Source organism: Hyperolius riggenbachi, chromosome 1, assembly GCF_040937935.1.
Source record: "Hyperolius riggenbachi isolate aHypRig1 chromosome 1, aHypRig1.pri, whole genome shotgun sequence".
In the NCBI taxonomy this organism is placed as follows: domain Eukaryota; kingdom Metazoa; phylum Chordata; class Amphibia; order Anura; family Hyperoliidae; genus Hyperolius; species Hyperolius riggenbachi.
The window spans coordinates 635,319,601-635,334,477 of NC_090646.1; the positions used below are offsets into that span (position 1 = coordinate 635,319,601).

At 44.9% G+C, this 14,877-nt stretch overlaps 1 protein-coding gene across 1 annotated transcript in view; it reads left to right on the top strand.

Moving 5' to 3' along the window:
* Positions 1-335: 335 nt before the first annotated feature.
* The window catches only part of CCBE1 (collagen and calcium binding EGF domains 1), a 443,744-nt gene continuing 429,202 nt past the window's right edge, over positions 336-14,877 (top strand). Inside the window, exons 1-2 of the mRNA XM_068271851.1 lie at positions 336-918; positions 6,215-6,295. Coding sequence (XP_068127952.1) covers positions 812-918; positions 6,215-6,295 — 188 coding nt within the window. The 5' untranslated portion in view covers positions 336-811. The remainder of the gene's footprint in view (positions 919-6,214; positions 6,296-14,877) is intronic.

Here is a 14,877-nt window from a genome sequence, read left to right on the forward strand (position 1 = left end):
AAAAGAAACAGGTGATCTAGCTTCACCCACCAGCAAAGATCTATTACAAGACAACCAGATCCAACAGCTGACCTGCTAGAGAAATCTAAAAAGCTCCATAAGCCAGCAGGTGACCTGTGAAGATCAGAAAAGACCTAGATTCGGTGGATGATCGACAAGAAGAGGATCTAGATCAAGGAGATCGTAACTACATTTTTATTACTGGATTCTACGTCCAGGACGACGTAATCTACAAGAACCAGAGCGGTTCTGCTGCCAAGGGACCAGATCCGAGAGTTGACCAGAGGGGACCTACTACCAGTCAACCAGATCCACCTGGTCCCCAGCAAACAAAAATATAAAGGATCCAGAAGCCAACAGGTTGTCAGAAGGGATCTACCGCAAGTCCTTCAAAGGGTCCGCAAGGCAAATTACAGCCAGGAATTAGGATCCAGCGGTTATATTCTCCAGGGAGGACTCACTCCAGAGGTCGTAGCCGGTGGGATTACAGGACAGGATCTAATAGGAAAGCACAGAAGGAACAGCGCTATAATACAGCCTGACACTGCTAATGTCCTTCACATGCCTCTGTGTGCACTGAGGAGCCACCTCCCCCTGCTATACGCCGATCTGAGCTGCGAGCTGATCTGACTACAACTTCTCAAAACTTCACCAAACTTCTCCAACAACTTCTGCGCTGAGCGGAGCGCCCCCTGCAGCTGGTCCCGGGAGCTGCTCTTGCTGTGCGTGCCCTCTGTGTGCCCAGCCATACGAGCGGGGAGGGGAGACCTCAGCCACACGGGCATAGGACGCCGCAGAAGACTAGGAGCCAATGCATGAGAGAGGTGCCCGGAGGATCTGCCTGTGCTTGGGCTGCCTCTTGCTGCTCCTGTCCCTGGGGCTGGCCTGGACCTACAGGGAGGAGGTGGAAACTGACAGGTGGGTAACTGATAGATAATATGAGATGTGGTTGCTGCTGGCTCAGTGACTGATTGGGTTACCTACAGGTGAGGTCCCCCTGTGGCGCTTTCCTGTCATCTTCATCATCACTGATGGCTCTATCTGCTGATAACTCCCCCTGACCTGCCTGTTGTAACTTGGGAGTCACTCTGGAAGAAACAGCTGGTTAGCCTGCATAGACTTTTATCACACCACTGTCACATCCCAGCCATCACACAGGCTCCATAATATTCATTTGCGTTTTGTGGCCCCTACATAGACGTCTAATGCTGGGAATACACGGATCCATTCTGGCGCTCAATCGTTTTGCCCGATTACTTCTCTTATCTTCCGCTCAATTTTCTTATCTTTTTTCAATTAACTTCAATGGTGAATCGAGCGGCAAAACGATCGAACGGTGTTCGGACATGTCGGAAATTATCCATCGAGCCATCTTATCGGCTCAGAATCAAGCCGTGTATTCCAAGCATCAGGCTCGTACACACGTGCAATTTTTTCGCACGATCTCTACTCGATGACAAGACTGGCCTCACGATCAAGCGATTGCATGACTTCTATTTTCCGAGCACCAACCAACCGAACGAGCAACTCATTTGCATAATGTGCATGCAAAGGGAACGAGGGACTGCAGGATACGGCCACATTCAAAAGAAGTACAAGTTGTTCAAACGACTTGTACACACACGGCCAACTGCACGATATCAGACCAACAATCGCATAAGTCGATCCGCCTGTTGGATTGGGCAAACCCCATTATCTGTCACTTGTCTAGGCGTTTATCGTGCGTTCACATGCCTGGCTGTGCCCGGGCACATGCCCGGCTAACGTCTAACAGTTATAAGTTTGGACTATAGTTGGGCGGAAAAGATGCACGTGTGTATAAGCGTTAAAGCGAACCTTAAGATTGCTTTAAAAAAAGAGAGTCACTTACCTGGGGCTTCTCCCAGCCCCCTGCAGCCATCCTGTCCACGCGCATATATGGAATGATCCTCCGGCACCCCGCCGTGGCTCAGTTAGTCTTGCACGGCCCTGGCTGTGAGCGTCCTTGTTCGCGTTCCCATCGCCGGGGCGCAGTAGAGATTTTCTCGTATTGCTCCTGCGCAGGATGTGCCCGGCCATAGGAGCATAAACTAGGATGCGCACGCCCAGGGGCAGTGGCCATCAACTTATGGTGAAGAAATGGAGCGGTATCGGGGGACTGGAGGATCTTTGAGTACCGGCACGGAACAGGACGGCTGCAGGAGGCTAGGAGAAGCCCCAGGTAAGTGAATCTCTCTCTTTTTTTTTTTTTTTAAGCAATCTTCAGGTCCACCCTGAAGGACAACTGAAATGAGAAGTATATGGAGGCTGGCATATTTATTATCTTTTAAAGTGAGTCTGAAGTTAAAATAATAAAAAAAATATATATACTCACCTAAGGAGAGGGAAGGCTCTCAGTCCTATAGTGCCTTCCCATTTCTCTGATGGTCCCCACATTCCAGCGCTGGCTCCCCTGTTAGCAGTCTCTGATAGATAGGTTAAAGACTGCTCTCTCTTCTGCAGCGGATGCGTGAGAATGCATGCTTGCGCATGCGCAGTACAGTGCGGCACGTCTTCGGGAGCACTCCCAAAGACTGCTGATGTCTCCCGTGGCGGAAGAGAGAGCTATAGGGGAAGAGAGCGGTGGAACACCGGGACCTTTGAAGAATGGGAATGCTCTATAAGACCCAGAGCCTTCCCTCTCCTTAAGTGAGTATCGGTCTTTTTTATTTTAATGTTAGGGCTCGCTTCCACTGTTGCGGTGCGGAATCGCCTGGATTCCACCGCGGACGAAATCGCATGCGGATGCGTTTCTGCATGCGGTTTTCCCCGCGATTTTGCATGGCTAAGAAGTAAGCGAATTTAACCATGTCACTGCCTGTGTAAATTTCCATAACATTACATGCGAAATCGCGGGGAAAACCGCATGACAACCGCATGACAAAGCCGCATGCGATTTCCCTATTAAAAGCATTGCAGACGATTCGCCCGCATTCCAGCCGCACGCGAAATCTGACGGCTCTGCCGTGCAGATTTCCCCCGCACTCCAAAACGCAACCGCATGAAGCACAAGTGGAAACAATCCCATCCACTTGTATTGCCTATGCGAATCCGCATGCGGTGACCGCATGCGGATTCGCTATAGTGGAAACGAGCCCTAAGACTCCCATCAAAATAATACCAGTTGCCTGGCAGCCCTGTTGGTCTATTTGGCTGCAGTAGTGTCTGAATAACACCAAAAACAAGCATGTAGCTAATCTTGCCAGAACTGACAATAATGTCAGAAACAGATGATCTAATGCATGCTTGTTCAGGGTCAATGGCTAAAAGTATTAGAGGCAGAGGATCAGCAGGATAACAAGGCCACTGATATTGCTCCAAAGGAAATTAATATGGCAGCCTCCATATTCCTCTCACTTCAGTTGTCCTTCAAGATTCATTCCTGGAATACTTTTGCACGCTAAATTAAACTCCTAAGTATCTGTATGAAATTTTAACATAGAACGAAGCCTGCCAAGGCAAACTGGCATCACTTTTCATTTCGAAATAGTTACACAAATCACAGGATGCCAGTAGATTTAATTGTGTGTCTCTGCTCCAAAGCTGCATGTTTTGTGGAGGCTGCCATTCCTGGTTACTTCAAAAGTCATTTCCCGAAATACAGGTCTGCCAAGAATTGCTTAAAAAACAAAAATGTAGTAAAAGGATTGGTTTTGACGATAATTGGCGTTAGTCGTTTGTACCGAATGATTATGAATTACTCACTGATGGCAAATTTCGAGTCCTCACTTTAGCACTTCCGCTAACAAACTAATCGGCGGACTGTTGTTTTGACGTTGTCTAATTCAGCCATGCTCCAATGTCGTTCCCTAATCACGAACTGTTGGGAATCCCACGTTTTTCTAACAATGTCGATCGAGCATGTCCACGTAACTTATAGGACAACTGAAGTGAGAGGGATATGGAGCCTGCCATATGTATTTTCTTTTAAGCAATACCAGTTGCCTGGCTGTCCTGCCGATCCTATGCCTCTAATACTTTTAGGTTGTGTTCCCACTTCACTTCCAGATCAGTTGTGGACAGTATAATGTTCACTCTGATGGTCCTCAGTGATGCAGGTGGAGCCCAGGGCAGATGCGCTCTTCCATTGGCTGTATCATGGGGAAATGCATCAGCCTGGCCCGGGATTATCGCACAGAAGTGCGGCCTACTTACTGCAACGGATCTCGCAGATCTGTTGCAGAGTGTCAATTGTAATGGGCTTCTATGTATATGTTACGGCCAGAACCCAAAGTCTGCCCACTTCGGGTTCTGGCCGGTCAAATCTAGAAGTGGCCGGCTGATGCGACCAGTGTGCAAAATAAACTTTTGTTGCGGTCTTTGGCTGGCCAGAATGCGTTGTGGCTAAATGTGGCCGGCCAAGTCCCAAAGTCCCTCTCACCTCTCCCCGCTGCCACTCTATACAGACCTCAGATCAGGGCGACCGGACCGGAGAGGCGGAGAGAGGCATGTAAGCGCACACGCGACCTGCAGAACTTGAACACTTCCATGTGGAAGTGACGTCATTGCTCACTTCTGCATGTGAAGTGTACGGGTCCGGGCGGGTAGCATACACGCTGCTTTGCCTCCCTCCACCTCGTGAACTTAAATAGACCACTGTATTTCTGGACAGCTGTTTGATTTAATTGTATTAACCTCCCTAGCGTTACAAACGAGCCTGACTTGTCCTAAAAAAATAGCTACTATCGGTAAGGAGGGGTCAGACTCATCCAGTTATGGCAAATACTCACCTGTGGCGTCGCTGGCGTGCGGGATCCCTCGCCGGCATCTCGCCTCTTCCTTGTGCACGTATTCCCGTCTTCTAATCCACGATACCCGGTGCCGGTCTCCTCTTCTTCCTCCTTCGTCACTTCCTGTCCCTAGGTGATCACGTCCCCGGCGTGTCCCTCTGATGACGCTGAGTACACCCCCTTATGTCGGTCGTACGCAGCATCATCACATCAGACAGCAAATTCAAATTTTGGATCCAATACAAACACCTGTATTGGATCCAATATAAACAATTCTTAGTGTTAAAAAAAAGGTTTTGGGCAACACTACTGGTCATAGCAGCAAATAATAAAGTAAAAATATATATATTTTTAATAATGATAAAAAAAAGGTGCTTTTTTATATTGTACGTATGATTGCGGACACCTTGCAAGACCCCAACTTGCAAGCTGCTGCAAAAATACTTACAATATAAATAAACACTTGAAAGTAATTGGGAATAGAGAAAAAAGAAAAAAAAAGCCTTCCATCTCCTCTCCCGGTGCCCTCGTTCGAGCAGCAACTCTGTTTGAATCCCCCACTGCATGGGGACTTCGGCAGAACCCTCCCAAAGACAGGCGATTGCGCATGTGCGCAGTGTGGAGCGGCTCAAGTGCTCCCGAAGTGGTGGGGGATTAGAGCAATTTTTGACCAAATTGGTCGGATACTGCTACCGGGTAGCCAGCGCTGGGACGGGGACCGAGAGAGGACCGGGAAAGCCTTATAGGACCCAGAGCCTTCCCTCTCCTGAGGCTGGTTTCACACTGTACACCAGTGTTGGCGATGCAGTGCGTCACACTCAACGCACCGCATTGCCCTGTCAAAAACAGGCCTTCAGGGAACACTGCGCTATTGCGCGGTGTTCCTTGTCTGGCCACCGGCCTAACAGGAAGTGATGCGCACTTGCCGTCACTTCCTGCTTCGGGTATTGTCAAAATACGCTTCCATGCATGTGGAATTTGTTTTCAAATCCACACGTCGCCATACACTAACATGACTTCCGGAACGAAATGAGAACGCCAATGCATGACTTTCATCGCCCAGCGGCGGGCTGCGGTAAAAATGCATCACCGTAGCGTTAATGTAGTTTTGGACCTGCGTCGAAGATGCGGCAAAAACGACACTGGCGTCGCACCGTACTGCTGATGTATGAAAGTCTCTATAGACTTTCATCGCCCAGCGGTGGGGTGCGGTAAAAATACTGCACCGCCCTGGTGTGAAAGGGCACCCAGTTAAGTATCTAGCTGATTTTTTTGGGAACCGATTCCCAAAATTGTACAGCATATGGTACAAAAATTGCAGGGAAATTACATGCCGGGGAGTTTAAGAAAGGTAAACTCTGATTCTGTATTTTTGGGATTCTGTTGCCAGTGTCAAATATACTTTCAGTAACTCAGTCACCTTCCGTATCAGATTTTCACCTTTTTCTGTTCTTGTCCATCGACAGGGAGGTGTGTACGGAGAGTAAGACCACTACCACCAAGTACCCGTGCCTGAAGACCAGCGGCGAGCTGACGACATGCTTTCGGTGAGTGCTACGCATCATTTCACACGTCTGATGAGAGACTGTTGATAAGTTGGAGTACGAGGCTGTGATGTACAAGATAAGCGACGTGTTCGGGCTTTCCTAGCTCCGACTCTGACAAGTTCCAAATCTGGGTGATTATGGCTTGTCTTGTTGGGGCTGAGTTATGGCCGGTGTGTTGCGGTTTTCACTCTGCTGGGGTATAGCTGTGAAGGGTGCTGAGATATCTTTAGACACCCCGGAGATAGATGAGATCTTCGAAAGGTGGATTGTGCAGCGCGGCACCTGTCCTTTCTGCTTGTTTATAGAAGGAATGCTCGATTTGCTGCACTCGCTCAGTTTAAGGCTGAACTCCGGGCAGGAGTCCAAACACTTATGCAGCTAGTTAAAGGGAACCTGTGGTGAGATGCTTGTAAAGGCTGCCATATTTAAAATGCTTCCTCTCTGGCAGTCACGCAGTACCTGCTTTCTGTTGGTAATAATTTCTGAATCACAGAACAGGTCTTCTCATTGGCTCCAAGCTTGTTCCAGGTGGATGACTCAGCACTGAAGACAAAGAGTCAACATGGCAGCCAGGCGATACTAGCAGGCAACTGGCAGGAGCAGTAATAATGCCAGCAGAGTTCTGTGCGTTGTGCAGGTAGCACGACTGGCGATAACTCAAGCGTTGCTGTGGTACGTTAAAGCCAATGGGTACTGGTTAAAAAAAGAAAAAGTCTGATACTCACCTAAGGAGAGGGAAGGCTCGGTCCTATGGAGCCTACCCTCTCCTCTCCCGGTGCCCTCAGTGCTGCGCTGGCTCCCCCGTTCGCGTCCGCCGCCGCAGGAACTTCGGAGGTCTTCGGGAGCACTCGGGCTTCCGAAGACAGGCCGCTCCATGCTACGTATGCGCGAGCGTTTCATAGAGGGCGCTTGCGCATGCGTAGTATGGAGCGGCCGCGCCATCGGGAGCCCGAGTGCTCCCGAAGGCTTCCGATAGGTCCTTTCGGCATGCGGAAGTGGCAGTATTTGACCGAACTGGTCGAATACTGCCACGGGGGATCCTGCGCGGGACCGGGCACCGGGAGAGGAGAGGGAAGGCTCATTAGGACCGAGCCTTGTCTCTCCTTAGGTGAGTATCAGACTTTTTCTTTTTTTAACCGGTAAACATTCACTTTAAGCAAGTTTTGTAATGCATGTTACCATAGCAATGTTCATGTTACCCATAATGCATGATACTCTGCTCCACAGCTGGTTAGACTTCTACTTATTAATGAACAGGTATAAGTGAATTGACGCCATGTTTTTCAGTAAAATACCAAACTAACCGCATGTATGAAAATCCTAATGAATTCTGAAGTAGGGGAACTGAAGTAGGAACTGAAGGGGAACTGAAGTAAGAGGTATACTGAGGCTGCCATATTTATTTCCTTTTAATCAATACCAGTTGCCTGGCAGCCCTGCTGGTCTATTTCTCTGCAGTAGTACCTGAATAACACCAGAAACAAGCATGCAGCTAGTCTTGTCAGATCTGACTTTAAAGTCTGAAACACCTGATCTGCTGCATGCTTGTTCAGGGGCTATGGCTAATAGTATTAGAGGCAGAGGATCAGCAGGGCTGCCAGGCAACTGGTATTGCTTAAAAGGAAATAAACATGGCAGCCTCCATATACCTCTCTCTTCAGTTCCCCTTTAAAGGAAACATGAGGTGAAAATAAACTAATGAGATAAACAATTGTATCTATCCTTCTTCTCCCAGAAAATGGCTTTTTTGGATACCCCACAGTTTTATTGTATATTTACCTTCGGCTTTTTAGTTTTTACTGTTTAATCATATCTGCTCAATTATACATTCACTGAAGTATGCCAGAGCTAAAATGTATGAACTATTGACCTTTTTTATCTCTTTCCTGCACTCTGAAGCCATTTACTTCCAGGAACGGGTTTTATGGCTGTAATTCTTTATCAGTGAGGGTTACCCTATAGTCCGAACTGGTCCTGGCTCGTACAGAAACTGTCACTTGCATACCTAATGTTTACCTCTTTCGGGTTGAGAAAGAAAAAAAGGAACACAGCCTAGTTATTTGTGAGTTTGGCACTGTACATACCAATGTCTATCTCATCATGTCACATGTTATCTCGTGTGCCCTTTAAATGCCAAGTGCGATATATTACCGACCTATTAATTTTTACTGAATAGGTCTTAGTGAATTGAAGCCAATCTTTCCACTGCCCGACCACTGCTAAATAATGGGTTGGTCAAGCTTTTCACAGATGTCTGCTAAGCACTTGATAACACGTCAGCCACTCTAAATAACCGCAGGAGGAGGATGTGTACATTTACTTGAGACAATGAAGTAGCTGTAAGGGCACAGCTCTCCGGTCCTCAGTGTAACCTTAGCTAATACTTTTGAGCTTCTGTCCCAGAAGAAATACGCAGATCAGGTGTTCTGAGTCAAGTTTAACTCTCCTCCAGCATGCTTCTTCCTGATGTGTATCTCTGTGAAACTGCTGAAGGCATGGGATCAGCATGACAGCCAGGCAGCTGGCATTTTTACAGGGCATAAAGATGGCGGCTTCTGTGGTCCATTCATTTGCAGGTCTCTGTGAAGTATCACTGGTAACGCTTGTCTAGCAGGGAGGGGTAGCGGTGATGTTATAACGGCTAAATGCATTGATATTTACTGTCTGAATCTGTTTTGTGTGCATTTGATGATAAAAACTTTTTTTTTTTTTTTTTTTTGCTGAAAGGGTCTCTTTTGTTTTCTCATGTGAGTTGTGCTTAAGGGAAAGATGAATAGTATTGCTTAAATAGCACTATAGGGGAGGAGAAAGTCAAAGTTCCTATGTCGGTGCAACGTTAATAACCTGACATTAGGGGGTTAGCCCTGTAGCCCAGACCAGAATAATGTTGTTCACAAGTGCGTACACATCACCCCACCACAACCCAACATGTTTCGCCAAAGGAAAATAGGGGTTTTGTCAGGGGTACATATAAGAAGGTGCAAAGTGCTTTTAGTGCAGTACAGTAAAGTACATTGTTATTCAGGAAAACAAATAACGTATAAAGACGTGAACATTATTCTGGTCTGGGCTACAGGGCTAACCCCCTAATGCCAGGTTAATAATGTTGTAGTCAGTGCTGCTCGAATACCACTTTTCACTATCTGGATCTAATTCGGATCCGGATACCCCTCTATCCGATACGGATCGGATATCCGAGTTAAAAATTTTCGAAACCGGATCCGAATCGGATATCCGACCTCAGTATCCGGCCGGATTCAGATATCCGGATAGAACACCGGAAGTGACTCTCTCTCTCTCTCTCTCTCTCTCTCTCTCTCTCTCTCTCTCTCTCTCTCTCTCTCTCTCTCTCTCTCTCTCTCTCTCTCTCTCTCTCTCTCTCTCTCTCTCTCTCGGCCTGGATGCCATGGAAAGGGATTTTTGCTATTGAAGGTGATTTTGGCTTATGCTCGGATATCTGAACTAACTATCCGCCCGGATTTCGGATTTCAGATGGGAAATCCAAGTTTGCTTGGATAGTCAATTGAGATTTTAAAAAATATCCGAATTGCTATTCAAAGTTCGGATAGTGGAAAAAGTTCGGATTATCTGGGTAGTTCGGATATCCGGAATCCGGATGAGCAATACTGGTTGTAGTGACATACTGTAGGATCTTTGAGTTTGCTCTATCTCAGAGTGCAATTTAAGCAATACTATTAGATATCCAGGCTGATTCCATTTTTAAGAATTTATTAGCTTTAATCTCTTCTGTAGAAAGTACAGATTTGTGTTGTACCTGCATCTTGGCAGTGGGGGAAATTCCATGAGATTAGCTGCCAAACTAAACATAACCTGCCAAAATGACCTACCCAAGTTTACTCCACCTTGTGTGAGTAAATGAAAGGTTCACTTTACATGCATAGTAGCAGACAGATACAGATTTTATGTTTCTGGTGCAAGGCATTCATCTTTACTTTCATTGGCTGTATTTATCCTATTTGGTCCTTACTATATCAGATGAAGTGTGACTCCTCACAACAGTTGTGTCTTTGATGGTATTACATTTAGTTTAAAGTGGACCTGTAATTAGGAAAAAAATTCCAGAGGCCCGCATATGTTCTTGTTACTGTGCTCCTGTCCGTTTACAAGTGTGGTTGTACTGCACATGCACGAGTGCAGTTTGCGCCTGCGCAATAGCATGAAGATGCTTGTGCCCAGCCTATTCCTCTGTGTAAGAGTGGTTTTGTGCTAATGCGCAGGAACAGGCCATACTCATACATGCACAGTGCAGCGCTTGTGCACAGACAGTACAATAATACAATACAATAACATTTCTATAGCGCTTTTCTCCCATAGGACTCAAAGCGCTTAGGCTCTCTCAGATTCAGTAATTGGTAGTAGGATGAAGTATTCACACAACAGTAGTGATGAGAGTCCTGGCTGGCAGTGATGGGGTTGATTAATATATGGGAAGTTTATTTAGCAGTCATCCACTTTAAAGCAGCAGGGGCTGCCATACTGTCCCCAGGAAAAAACACAAACATATAAGTCAATAAATACTTGTTCTTCTTACATAACAGGTGTATTTTACTGCCCATGTTTTGATTGCTGTGAATTTTGTAAAGTAAATAAAGAAAAAACTGTTTCAGGCATTTTCCATATTTGCTGCCTCTGACTGAAGCCAATCCTGATGTCATTTCCTTCCTTATACTTTTTTTTTCTCCTACTTGAAATGTGTGCATTTCCAGCCATCCTCCCCACTTTGCTCTGAACCAAAAACTGTCATGTCTAGCTTGCTTTGTAAACACATGTAAGCACAGCATAGATTGTATTTCAGCAGCTTCTGAAGAGGGGTGAGGTGTATTTCCCTTCTCAGCCTTCCGTTACACTGGAGCGAAAAAAACATTACAATATAATGATTTGTATGTGTAGTACAGCTAAGAAACAAAACATTGAGATCAGAGACATAAGTCTAATATGGTTTCCAGTACAGGAAGAGTTAAGACACTCTAGTTGTTATCTATGTAAAACAAGCCATTCAGCTCCACCACTTTAGTCACAGAGAGCAGGGGCGTAGCAATAGGGGGTGCAGAGGTAGCGACCGCATCGGGGCCCTTGGGCCAGAGGGGCCCCGAAGGGTCCACCCTCTATCACAGATTAGCTCTCTGTTGCTCCTGTGCTGATAATAATAACTTCTATAGATGCTTTGAATAGTAGTAATCCTTAGCACACTGTTTCCCATGCCCTTCTTGCACCTCTGACACTGCAGCTGTCCTTGGCAGGTTTTGGTGCGCCATATCATTTGTTATGTATAGAGTGCTTGGGGAGGGGCCCATGTAAAACTTGCACCGGGGCCCACAGCTCCTTAGCTACGCCACTGACAGAGAGCTCTGTTATCTGAAGTTTATTATCTCAGCTCCCAGGCTTTTTCTTCTTCAGAGAACAGTTCAGGACAGGTCAAAAGTTCACAGCCTGCTCTGTAAAAATCATGTAGAATGCTGAGTAGTGGGGAAACTGCAAATATTAGAGAATAATACAATGCTATAAAAAACACTATATAATTGCAAACAAAGTTATGAGGATATTTTTTCTTTGCTTCTAATATTCTAGTAATTATCCCTACTGCACAAACAATTCATTATATTATATATTTTTTTTCGCTTCAGTGTCTCTTTAACTGCCCTCAGCCAATCAGTGAGGTGCAAGAAAGTGGGAGGGGAGATAGCAAGCTTCCCTCTCCTCGGCAATGTACCAGAATAGAGCCAGGCTGACTGAGATACGATTCATTACTGCAGACACATTAAACACAAAGCAGTGGGTAAATAGAATTTGATTTTATGGCTAACACTCCTGCTTTAAAGAGAATGCACAGTATGTTATCATATTTATTTATAGATTTATTAGCTGATTGTCTTTATGTTTTATACTTGTAATATATAATGTCTGACTTTGATACAAAACAATTGCATGAGATCGAAAACGGATTGCCAAATAGAACAAATCTCATCTAGTATAAAAAAAAGGCATTTCTTATGATCTTCTCAGTTTGAAGTGCTTACTTTTGTGACATATGTACTTTGTTGGCACTTTGTTAACCCATTAAAAGCTTCAATAAAGTTATCTTGTTTGAAATAAGTGCCCTGCTTTTGCCCTCAGTCGGCAGAACTCCTTGTGCTGTAAATTCTTTGAATGCTTTGACCTCTCTCTACTTGCAGAAAATATAGAAACTGAAAGCAGAAATTCTCTGTTATTTTCTCACACTGCCCCTAGTGACAAGCGGCTATAAAGTCACATTACAGCAGTACTACTTAGAAGCAAAGGAAATATAACAAATAAGAAATAAAAAAAAGGAGGTCAAATAAATTAGAGCACTCACAAGACTCTAAATAAATTGGCTGCTAAATGGTTAAAGGAACACAAAGAAAATCTCCCACAATGCCCAGCAATGCCGCTGCAGTATTGGCTATTGTGTAATGATTAGGGTTGTGTTGCAGCGGGGAGGGTAACATAAGTTAGAGGTAAGCTTAGCTTTGACATTTGATCATTACTGAAGAAAATCCTCTGTTCTTTTGAGGTTGTAATGCTCTCGGCATCTCCCAGCAGATGATCTGTTTATGAGGGTAATTGTACCTTCCTGCAGCCATAAGTATTGTAGATTGTACTCTCTGCCTTCCTTTTATTAGGTGTTACTTAAAATCACAGAGAACAAAAAACACCCCACAGAACCTGACACTTTCAGAGAGAAATAGAGATAACAGCTCTTTGTGCATGAATATTGGATTTTTTGTCGAGATAGGGGTATAGAATTACCAGACCTCAGAATTTGCGTTTCACCTAAATGGTGGTCTCTGCTATGTGACCTGCACTTAGCTCACATTGGATATAGCTTTTTGTTATTTCTGTTATCGTGCTGTCCATGTTGTTAGAGCGAAACACCCCGAGAACCAATGCTGTGTACAGGAAAAGCGATTGAATCAATATTGTACTTTATACTTTACACTTATACATTTTTTGGTATGTTTGTGTGCGTTTGAGTTTTCATCATCTAGATCGCTTTATGTCTATGGTAAAGGAGAACTATAGCATGCATTATATAAAATGATGGCACTATTTATATTAGTTTTTACAGTTAATATGTGTTTGTTTTGCTTACAATCTGCTTTGAACTATTGCTAAAAATAGACATTATATCCTGTGTGTGATATAACTGAAAGAATGCAAAATGCACAAAAGACATGTTAAAGTGAAACTATAGTGAAAATGTTCCATCTGCTCCAAAACAAGAACTTCTAAGACCTAAGTCAATTTTAAAAAAATAAGGCCTTGTTAAAAGAGATGAATAAGAATAAAGCAAAAAGAGCTTTTGTGTGCCTGCTTCACTGATAGTAAATAGAAGAGAACTTATTTTCTTAGTGGAAGAACTTTTTGTATAAATGTTAAGTTACTGAGTTTACACAATTTACGAAGTGAGTTACACTGTGCTGTTTGACTCTTGTCAGTCAGCTTTGGAAAAATCTGACCTACACGCATTTTCCTAGATATCGGAATCACATTGCTGTTGATTTTCTGAATTGTATTTCTCCTGTCCAGAATCGTCATAGTGTGAATCCAGTCTAAAGAATCCTTTTGGATTTTTTTGTAACAGCAAACGATTATAAAATGTGGTTACACAGTTTGCAGAATTCGTTTTGGCATGGCTTACCGTAATCCCTGCAATCGGCTAACTTAAAGGGTACCTGAAATGACAGATAACAGGATGAGATAAACAAGTACGTAGAAGTAGGATGTGTTCCTTCTTTTTTCATTGTGAGGACTAAGAATCCTGGGCTCTTATTCAATTCACTTTTTTTCTATAAGCTTTCTCCTAGGAGATAATTTTTCATCACTATAATTTTGACTAGCTAAAAGACATGCAATGATCCTGCCAAAAAAAGACAAAAACAAACAAGCAACAGCTATATCCCCCCTAACCCAAATCCCACCCTTGACTTCCCTCCCCCCCCGCCCCCGTCACATCGCCTCCCAAGTAAAGGTTTGCACACATACAACTTTTCCACCCAACTATCATCCACACATGACTGTTGGACGATAGGTTGGACGTGTGTACATGTGGACAACCACTAGACCAGCGACTGGTGAAGGGCGGTTTGCCTGATCAACTGACCAACTATCATGCAAGTTGTCCATGTGTGTACAAGTTGTTTGAGCAATTTTTTTTCCTTTTATGAGGATATGGTGTGTGTGCACGCAGTATTTAAATGAGTTGGTTGTTTAGTTGGTCAGCACGTTTGTACGTTCTGGTCGTGCGGTTCGTTGTATTTGCCGGTTGGTAGTGCATTAAGTTGCATGTGTGTATGAACCTTAAAGAGAAGGTCCAGGCAGATTAAAAAAATCAAAATCCACTTTCCTGGGGCTACCTCCAGACCCCGTCAGCCGTCCTGTGGTCTCGCCGCAGCTCCGGTGGCTCCCGATGTCCTCCGCTGCAGAATCCAACCTTGACAGGTCGGCTTCCTGGTCCGCTTCTTGTGCGTTCCACAATGCGTGTCATGTGGTCTGGCCGACATCATCAGGATTGTACTGCGCAGGCACAGAACTACTGCGCT